General features: G+C 33.2%; 2 protein-coding genes across 4 annotated transcripts in view; both read left to right on the forward strand.

Moving 5' to 3' along the window:
* The window catches only part of LOC111708027 (uncharacterized), a 30,769-nt gene extending 29,584 nt beyond the window's left edge, over window positions 1-1,185 (forward strand). Inside the window, exon 16 of the mRNA XM_023481270.1 lies at window positions 953-1,185. Coding sequence (XP_023337038.1) covers window positions 953-1,119 — 167 coding nt within the window. The 3' untranslated portion in view covers window positions 1,120-1,185. The remainder of the gene's footprint in view (window positions 1-952) is intronic.
* An 8,498-nt stretch (window positions 1,186-9,683) lies between these two features.
* The window catches only part of LOC111707770 (oxysterols receptor LXR-alpha), a 13,575-nt gene continuing 12,139 nt past the window's right edge, over window positions 9,684-11,119 (forward strand). For all 3 annotated transcript variants that reach the window (XR_002766525.1, XR_002766528.1, XM_023480921.1), the window contains exon 1: window positions 9,684-10,529. Coding sequence is in view for 1 of the 3 variants with exons in the window: in XM_023480921.1 (XP_023336689.1) it covers window positions 10,407-10,529 (123 nt within the window). In the remaining 2 variants the exon portion in view is untranslated. The remainder of the gene's footprint in view (window positions 10,530-11,119) is intronic.

Raw genomic sequence — 11,119 nt, forward strand, 5'->3', positions numbered from 1 at the left:
TAAAAACATGTCAAGAGTAGAAAACAATAGTAAAAACATGTCAAGAGTAGAAAACAATAGTAAAAACATGTCAAGAGTAGAAAACAATAGTAAAAACATGCCAAGAGTAGAAAACAATAGTAAAAACATGTCAAGAGTAGAAAACAATAGTAAAAACAAGAGTTCAATTTTATCATTTTCATACAAGTGATCTTCACAAATAACTTTAAAAACTTGTTGTTCATTTAACTTAACAAATAAATCTAATTTATGGGCAGAAAAAATAATAGCTTGTAATTTCAGAATTTATGCTTTGTTAAAATATCTCCATTTTATAAGGTTTTCCTTTGGTTTTAAATAATTTGTTGGCATTAGTGAATTGAATTATATTAATATTTATTTCTGTATAATTTACCCATTCTGTTTTTTTTTATTTAGTCTTAACATAAAAAGACAGAGACAAAATTCGATTGAACTTCCTTTTTTAGAGAGGTATGTCCGATGCGGAAAGGCCCGGCACCCTTTAAACTTTTGTCTGATCATTGACGACAAAGAAATCCGTCTTTTTATTCTTAAATATGTAATCCTCGCAGCTGAGAACAAAGTATGTACAGAGTGAACTCTGGAGAATGACGGCACATATTTCCCGTTCTAGAGTTCCTAAATTCAGAACATTTCTTGTATAACCCGGTTTTTAAAGTTCAAATTAAAATGTTTATTTTCTGTGACCCAAAGAAAATAGATAAAAAATGTCTTTTGAAATATTAAACGGCTTGTTAATCAAAATTAACCTGGGTTTCTGCGGATATAGGGTAATCACTCCGTCATCCTTCATCAGACAAAGGTCTAAAGGGTACTGCAGTTGTGAATCGGACATGCTCCTCTACAAATAGAGGGTCACTTGAAATTACGTCTACAGTCCCTTTAATTTACAAATTACTTGTCAAGATAATTTAAAAAACTGTTTGTTTAGATGAACCTGAGCGTGGGTTCTCCTTCTCCTCCTCCTCCTCTAGTTATGGGTCGAACCAACCGCTCATCATCTCTACTCTTTTCCCTACTCTGAGCTCAGCTTTCCTACCTATTCTTAGCTTTCTCTCCACCCTGAAAAATTGTCTCAATATCTTCGAATATCCATAAACATATCAATAAAGTTCTTTTCTTAAAAAATAATTTTAAAGAAAGGATTTAGTTTTTTTCTTATTTGTTTTTGTGTATTATTTGTTTACTGAGAAACCGTTAATCCACTGCGTATATTTGTTTTTACTCTTGGAATAAGAAGAAAAGATAAACAAAGAGCTGGAAAAAAATCCATTACGTTTGGAGTTGAATGAAAACTTAAGAAAGTCAAGGGTTAAAGGTAAAATGGGAAAAACCACTTACACTGTTCTTTTAGTACAGTGTAAACTCTGAAATAGGAAGATGTGATTCAAACTTAAAGGGAGTGTTCGTGAAAAATAAAAGGTGGGTATAGGCTTACGTCGAAAAATTATCGATGGTGATCGCTACTGATCTTACTTCTTTCTGTTGCGTCCATAAGGAGAAAATTGTTAAAAACTGTACGAATACCTAAGAACGTTGCGTCCTTACAAATTTAGAAAGTTGCAACATTCGACTCGGATCGTAAAAACTAAAAAGTCAATCTAGTCAATCTAAAAAGTCAATCAGTATACAGAAATAAATCTGGGGGCAAGGGGGAAAGTTGGACGAAGTACCAACTCCCCCCCCCTCCCTATAAGAGCTTCTAGTGGGGGGGGGGGCAAAATTTGAATCGTGCATTCAAAACATTTGGCTTCTTAGATACTTTATAGGTTCACATACAGTCCAATTACCTTGACAAGTACTACTTTATCTCTCTTTCAAGCAAAACTAGCAGAGGAAAACCGCAAATTAATTTTTTTTAATACTCTTTACTTTTCAATTTCAGATTTTAAAAGTGTGATAGCTCTGAGTTCTACAGGTCTAGGTGGACACTGCCCCCTTGCCCCCCCCCCATGTATACGCCCTCCTCTAATTATCGATAAGTTTTCGACGCATTCGTATACAGTTGATATTTCATAATATTTTTAATTTTTTTCATTGATTAATATTTCGCTTACAACTTGTTTTCACGGCTGGCGCCGGATTTTCGAACGTTCCTGGAAAACAGGGGCGTACGAGGGGGCCAAGCCCCCCCCCCTACGCGTGCCCCCTCTTAGGGGGGACTCATGGGGGTTTTTTTTAATATTACATCTTCCTCAGGCAATCTACATTCTACATTGCATTGCCATGCACTCACCCAAACTAAAAGATTAAGAAAACAATACTCATCAAAGCTTTGTCTGATCAAGTATTGCATAAAAACCCATGTTTCCCATTTTGAAAACTGAATATTTTTATTTGTGGTTTCTCTACAAAAGTGACTCGCGCATTTCTTGCTTCAGAAACGAATGAGAAATGAAGGTTTCAAAGGTACATCGGACATGCCACTCTATAAATGGAGGGTCACTTGAAATTACGAATGAATTCCATTTAAGTAAAATTACATCGTATAGAAAAAAGATACTTTAAAATCTCACTTTGCCCTTAACTAAAAATGTTTCATTAAAAAACTTTAATCAATACTGCCTTCAGTGTAAATATATATTTGAAATCATAATTTAAAATATGTATCAATCCTATGAAAATATAGATATTTTTTTAGAAACGTTTCCATCTATATTTTTCATCCCTTGAAGCTTACACCACAGTATTAAGAGGGATTGCCTGATTTTGTGCCNNNCACAATGTTGCCAAGAGGGGGGCACAACATTTTTTTCTGTGCAAAATGTGCCCCCCCCCTATACAAATGCTCTCGTACGCCCCTGCTGGAAAATATGAAAATGTCGTCTTCATTATCATTAATCCTCGAAACAGGAATGAATGTTTTCAAAAGTAAATCTCGGATCATGAAAAAAAATAAAAAATATTATGAAATTTTAACTTTATATGACTGCGTCGAAAAATTATCGATGACTATAGGTTGTAATATCTGAATGATTTGTTTGGAATTAAATTGATTTTTTACGATCTGATTCCAATATTGCAACTTTCTGAATTTGGATGGACGCAACGTTCTTCTGTATGAGTCGTTTTTAACAATGTTCTCCTTAAAGACGCAACAGATAGAGGTAAGATTAGTAGCGATCACCATCGATAAATTTTCGACATAAACCTATACTCCCTTTAAGTTATAACTATAAATAGTCCGATATGAACAGGATACATGAACAATAGTTTACCAGTATAGTTTGAAAATCATCTTTTAAAGTGTTTCATGTTCATATTATAATTCAAATCATTACTTGAGCCTAACAGTCGTCTTCCTATTCTACAGTTTTAGGGAGATCGCTGTATTTGTGTAATTATGAAAAGCTTTTCATCTTGGAAACAGAAAATACTTTTACATCCTTTGTAAAAAGAATTAAAAGTTAAGAACCAAATTAATTAAAAGTTTTTGAGATATATTAAAAGAAATGCACCAAGAGAAAGTTTCTTAATGTTATATTCGAAGGGTTATTTTTCTTCAATTTATTCAAAATAATTTCTTGTCAATGATGTTTTATCACTTTCTGAGCAACATTATTAACCTTGTCCGTCCTAGTTAAAAAAACTTTTAATTTAGATTTTACACATTGAAAGATAATTCAGTTCACAAATGTACAGTTTAACTATTTAACGCGGGGTACTTTTTTCGTCGGATGATGGCTCGTTGTTCTCGTCAAAAACTTACTATTCCAAATTCTTTCATTAATCCATGATTTTTTCATTCGAATACTTTTATTCATTAGAATACCTAGCTTTTTCATTCGAATACTTTTATTCATTAGAATACCAAGCTTCATTCATTCGGATACTTTTATTTATTAGAATAACTTCATGCTGCACCCTGTTTAGCTTGAGTGCTTCTTGTACACGGTAATGTAAGACGGGATGCTAATATAAATGCGCGGATAAAAAACGTTTCCCCCCCCCCTCCCCTCTCTCTCCTTAAAAAACCTTAAACGTTGAGTTCTATATATTGTATATGTGTATTAAAAATACTATATTGAAGGCAGAAAATTCAACCTTGGGATCGTCGTATCTTAAGACTTTCAAGAGTTTCATGTTGTGGGAAACCTTGTTTAATCATACAATCCCTCTAAATACTTTTATCTTTAATCATAAGAATTATATTACTCACAAATTGTCAATAAATTATCAAAGAGTGCACATACAACTGAAAAATATCTCCTTTAAATCGTGTACCTTAGAAATTTTGTCTCAGAAATCGGAGCAAACTTTCTGAAAATAATTTTTATTTAAAACATGCAAGAATTTCACTTTTAGTCTCAAAAATAGCTTGACACAGTGTTTAAAGTAACACTAAATGTTCAATGTTCTATGTTCATGTTTAAGTTTCTGCTTTTTCACCTCCTTAAAAGTCCTGAATTCTTCACGCTCCACTATTTGATTACAGAGGGAGAATTTATGCAACATTACTGGTACAACTTTGTGACGTCATAACTCCTTAAGTCTTGATTTTACGTGCATCATTATACACCCAGCTTTGCCTGGAAGCTTAACTTTTGCTCTAAAGGTGAACCCTCACAATTAGATAATGACAATGATCAAACAGCTGGACAAACATATTTTAAGAAACACTTCCAAATCTCAGTTTTATTTTTTTTGGCTTACCTCCAGAAATTATAAGATTCAAATTGAAGCTAGACCACATTTTGGAAAGCTCACCAGACTCACAACCTTACAGAGTCCTCTCTGTAATTAATCAAGTATTGGAAATAAAGGACTTTTCAATTTGATGCTATTAGTAAACCCTGCAAGATATTTGGCGCTCAGAGTGAATATCGTCTTCTGTTTGCTTGTATATAAGATCAGATTTTGGACGAATTTGGAGTAATACCATCATCACATCAGTACATTAGGTTATCTTTGAAGTAGTTTACTTGGTTTGCAATATACATCTTAATTAATTTGTACCTTTTCAATTATAGTTATCATGTCAACGTATTTTCAGTCGATAAAGAAGGATCATAACTATTCCCTGCCGGTCTCTTCTCAGGAAATAATTCAGCTTCCCAAACTCCTGTAGAGCTTTGGAAGAAAGTTGGGAAAAAACCGGAAATCGTCTGTACAATCTTCAGATCCATACCGCCCGGCGATAAGAACATTTGCACTGACTCTGCACCTTTACTCGACGCAAGCCTACAGGTTAATTAATAACAGTTTCATATTCATGTTTATCTATTACTATTCAGTAATCTTTGGATATATGGTATACATGATCTCCTTAACCTCTACGAGATTGACCAAATTTATTCTACTGCAAAACCAGTAAATAATTTACGAAAAAAAAGTTATACTAACCGAGATCCACACACCCCTGAGTTGGAAAAAAGTCTCAAACAACTAAACTTGTTATGCTGAATAGAGCAAATATTCTGAATAATTTTAAACCCTTCTGAACGGACTCTGGTAAGTGACCCATCATTTGAAAAGGAGATGACCAATTCACAACGATACTCTTTAAACCAGTAATGATCAATAATGTTGAAGAAATAGTCGTATGTTTGATTCTGACCATTTCCTCCATTGTTTTAAATGTATAAACTCCGCATGTCACTTTTCAGAGAAAAAACAGTTATAACAATCTATTTTCAACGAGAAAATTATGGATATCATACATTCCGAAACAATATAGATTTTACAGGTACCATTGTGTATTTCCATAAACGGTAAATTAAAATTAAATATCTACAGTCCTTTTAAGTCTTCTTTATTGTAAACCAATCAAATATCTACAGTCTGTTCAAGTTTTCTTTATTGTAAACCAATTAAATTTCTACAGTCCCTTTAAGTTTTCTTTATTGTAAACCAATTAAATATCTAAAGTCCTTTTAAGTTTTCTTCATTGTAAACCAATTAAATATCTACAGTCCCTTTAAGTTTTCTTTATTGTAAACCAATTAAATATATACAGTCTCTTTAAGTCTTCTTTATTGTAAACCAATTAAATATATGCAGTCCCTTTAAGTTTTCTTTATTGTAAACCAATTAAATATCTACAGTCACTTAAAGTTTTCCTTATTGTATAACAATTTCTGTTTAAAGGGACTGTAAAAGAAAAATGAAAGGGGGTATAGACTGAAAGCTAATCACTTTACCTCTTTATCGCAACCCACGAAAGTTATTTCTGATATATCTGTCTCGAGAAATTGATATAAAACGGTGTCAAAGGAATTGAGTTTTTGCCACAGACTGAGATTTTCTAATTCTTATAACTTAGCAACCCGTTTTCCTAGACCTTTGATATTTAAAACTATTAATTTTGGCGGGTCAAATAGGCTAAGTTTGAAATATCAAAGGTTTACACTACCAGGTTGCAAAGATATAGGGGTTGAAAATTTATGTTTGTTGCAAAAACTCAATTCCTTTATACGAAAATTCATATATATACAATTTTTAAAATCTGAAACTTAAATCATGTGACCAGAACTCCCTCCAAAGGCAGTGCAGTATACTGGTCACATATCTCCCTCTGTATCACGTGACCAGTATACTGCACTGCCATTGGTGGAAGTTCTGGTGACGTCTTACCGACGTATAAATAATATTATCTATTATATGTATCTATTAAAATGAACATAAAGATTATAAAATTATAATTGGCTCACAATTAGCTTTCTCTGGGAGTACATGGGCAAGAGCGTATACAGAAATAAATGTAGGGGGGGCAAGATTTGCGCGAAGCGCCAAAAAATTTTTTGCCCCCCCCTAGCATGAGCACTGCACTGTAATTATATATATTTTAAAATTTTGATTTTTTATAATAATCATGAAAAGCAAACTTATTTTTTTTGTGTTCTTCACTCTTCAGTTAAGATTTGAAAAGTGTGAAAGGCTTGCAGAATTCTAGGGGGGGGCTACGCCCCCCCTTTACAAGTCTAGGGGGCACTGCCCCCCATTCCCCCCCTGTATACGCCCTTGTACATGGGTACTGGAATAGGGTAAGGTAGTCATACGATTTGGAATCCAGTACCCTACCTAAGTCACAACACCCGTAACCGCTAATGTTCTCTACTCTGCTCTGTCCATAGGTACTGGAATATGATGTTAGAGGGTACCAATCAAAGAGAATAGAATATATTAGAGTGGAATTTAGTCAAAAAAAAAGGTGTAAATCGGCCATTTTGTTGTGCTGGTTCCATACTGCAGGTGTACTTCACATATTTGTGCTATATAACCTTTTGGGCTCTGGAACATCATTTTATAGAAAACTTTTCTTGAAAATCATTTGATTTTCTCTAAATCAATTCAATTCTCTGATCGCCTGTCATGCATTTCCGAAGTTTTTATTTAGTGAAAAACATATCTTTTAATTTGAAGTAATCAAATAGTTAAGCCAATATTCTTGAAATACGCAAGATACCAAAATATTAAAATTAAGGATAAGGAAGGTAAATGATTATGAACTCTTTAATTTCAAATTCATAACTTTTATAAATTGGGACTCAGTGCGATATTTGCACTAAGAAATGTAAAACACATCCTTCCTTTGAAAATTAGAAAATTTATATATGATAGGCTTATTAAAAGTCAACTAGAGTATGGTATTTTATTTTGGGGTCCGTCAGTAATTAGTAAATTAGGTAAATTATCTACTCTTCAGAAAAAAGCTCTACGAGTTCTAGCAGATAAAGGTTATGCTGCACACACAGATCCACTTTTTCTGAAACTTGAAATTCTAAAAGTAAAAGACATGATCAAATTTAATTCTGCTGTTTTTATGTTTAAATATATGATTGGCAAACTTCAATCATCTTTTAATGGAATGTTTATGGCAATAGCAGAACCAAATAGAACAAAAAGTTATAAATTAGAATTAGTTAACAATAAATATCTAGAAAGTTTTCCTACGGTTTTTCTTCCAAGGACCAGGAACTCTATTCCATTGGAAATAAAATCTTTAGGCACCCTAGCAAGTTTTAAAACAAGTCTTAAAAAAATTTTCTTGAAGAATGTAGTAATTTTCGGTGTATAAATCGAAATTGCTTTTCTTGATAAAACTTGATTCTATCCCTTTTTCCCCTGTTATTATAACAAAACAAAATAAAAAATAAACATTATAAACTTTGTGTGCTGGGTTTTCCCCGCCCCCCCCTACGATCCTTTCTTCTTCTTTTCCTCTCTATTATTTAATACCTTTCCTCTATCTACTACTTTTCCTTTAGTTCTAAATTGTCTTTGTTATATTTGGTTTTATTTAAATTAAACATGTATGTATCGCGGCAGAAGGGCCTCTCAACCTCTCAACCAACAATGGTTAGAGAGGCCCTGGCTACATTAAAATGTAAAAACTGTGCAATTGTTTTTATTGAATATTTAGTCAAATTTATATCTTTCTATCTATCTATCATCTGACAAGGATGGGGGGGAGTGAAAAAAATGTTATTCCCCCCCCCCCTCCTGGCTTAATCCTGAAATCCCCTTTCTAAAGTCGTCTTCTAATTGTTTTGCTTTTTGGGACAGCCAGTATGTGATCTGCATTGATTTACGAAAATCATCCAAATTTTGAGAAAAATATTTTTTGTCAAAATTGAAACCCTTATTACTTTTTGTTTGTTTTTGTTTTATAACGACATACAAAGAGAAAATGATCACAATTAAATTAAAAGCCTAAAAAAAAAAATTAAAACAAGATATTAATTGCAGTATAGAAAAGAGTCGGATGCAAAAAAAACAATTCTTTATTTCATTCACTTTACAAACGACGATTTTTGCCTTTAAATGTTTAATTAAATAATGATTTTAATTCACCTTTAGCAAATACACACGTTGACGTTTAAAGTTATTTAACAACTTAATAAAACAAAGAAATTAGAACGGGTATGTCCAGGGATCATACTGTATTAGGAGCCAGAAAAAAAGTCCTAGGAAATAAAGTCTCGAATTGATAGGACTTTATTTCCGGAGACTTTTTAATAAAAAGACTTTTTTCCACAGAACTTTTTTAGTGTTAGGACTTTTTTCCAAGGACTTTTTTAGTGTAAAATTTTAGGACTTTTTTCCAAGGACTTTCCGCCTATACCCACTTTCATTTTTCCTTTACAGTCCCTTTAAGCGAAAACAATATTTTCAGAAAACCCCCCACGTACTGTAATATACAGATTGACCTTTGACAGTGGAGTACTGCACGGCCTTTACAATTAGTAAAGGATTAGTGTACATCCTCGACTCTATAAAAGCTTTAACCTCGTTGATTAAAAAAGACTTAAATCTATTCATCTATATACGTAATATATATGTTTGTATGCATAATGTATCTTTTTACTCATCATTTATCTACACTATCTATCTATCTATCTATCTATATATCTATCTATCTATCTATCTATCTATCTATCTATCTATCTATCTATCTATCTATCTATCTATCTATCTATCTACTGTCTGTCTATCTATCTATCTAACAGAAGTTTTAATGCATAAAAAGCGTCTTCGGACTTTTCGACAGATAGCCCCCCGAATAGGAAAATAGATCGTAAGAATCTTTTCATTATAAATTTGTAAACCCTGTAATAATTATTTATCATCATTCATTTCGTTATTTTTTTTAGGAAATAAAGAGTTTTCTGCATTATCGATTTTGATTCGTGGGTTATACCTTGTCTAACTGTTCATCGTCAGAATCTTGTTTCTTAGCGACAACAATAATATATCTAAAATATATTCTCGACTAGTCCTACATAACGCTGTATTCTAGAGTTCTATGTTTACTGTATTCAGATATTCCTCCTACGTATATTTTCTTGCGTTCATTCTTCTGGGAGATTTGCGTTCAGATAGCGCTTTGTAAGCGCGAACTCAGATGATCCACAGATAAACAAAAGGCTGAAATGCGCAAAATACAACATCTAAAAATATTGTTCACATTTTCATAAAACTCTTTTGTCCGTTTTTGAAATACATCTTATTTTACTCCAATATCTGTAAGTTAAAGTATCTAAAGTATATTCCCCCCTGTATATAGTTGTGTTGAGTGCAGACAGTACGGTTACTTCAGGTCTAGGGTTTACAGTGTATACAGGACGGATACCGTGTTCACAAAGGAGAATACTAGATCCAACTTCCTTCTCGCGCTCAGAGTTAATATTTCATAAATTCAGTCCAACCGTTGCAAGCACAATGAGCGGAACTCCGAGCTGGTACTGACCGGAAGTATATTTGTGAAACAAGGTTATTAAATACACTGTGTACTGTGTACTAGTGTTTTATGTTTGAAAGTACGGAGCGAGGTCGAGTGAGAACCTCCTTTCATATAGTTCTCCCCGCCCTCATTCTATAGCTCTAGTTCTCTAGTCCCTCCAGATCTAGTATAGTAGTGAGACCTGCTCCGGGATACAGGAACCATGGAGGAGCAGCTAGAAGCAGCAATCCTTCAGAACTTCTGGTTAGTTCAAGCAGATAAACATGGTCAGCATCTTCTAGCCTCACTTCCAACCATAGCTGGAGCTAATCCTCACTTGAACCAGGTTATAGTATATACCTTTCTTTATACTCTTACTCTTAAACGTTTACGCATTTGATCCATCGATTTTTTGTTCATGTTTTATCCATATATATATATTTATAATCAAATATATAGCTTGAAGTAAATACAAAATTTATATTAATAATAAGTAATACTATATATATGAAAATTGATTATAAAGTTTCTAGTATACAGTGTTTGATTGTGGCCTAGTTTTAAAGGATATCCTATAACGGTGCTATGGAAACGCCTCAACACGGAAACGTCTCAACACGGAAATGCCTCAAAAAAAAGCAGAAACCCCTCAAAAACCGGTTTTTTTGAGACGTTTCCGCAATTTCTGCAAGAAAAACGGAAATCCCTCAAAACCCAGTTTTTGAGGGGTTTCCTCTTTATTTTGAGGCGTTTCCTAAAATTTTTGAGGGGTTTCCGCTTTTCACCTGACAATTATTTTTGAGGAATTTCCCAATATTTTTGAGGGATTTCCCAATATTTTTGAGGCATTTCCGCAAAATTTTTGAGGCGTTTCCGTATTTTAAAAACTTGATTTAGTTGAGGTGTTTCCTCTTTTTTTTGAGGCGTTTCCGCAAA

Source organism: Eurytemora carolleeae, unplaced genomic scaffold (assembly GCF_000591075.1).
Source record: "Eurytemora carolleeae unplaced genomic scaffold, Eaff_2.0 scaffold105, whole genome shotgun sequence".
Lineage (NCBI taxonomy): Eukaryota > Metazoa > Arthropoda > Copepoda > Calanoida > Temoridae > Eurytemora > Eurytemora carolleeae.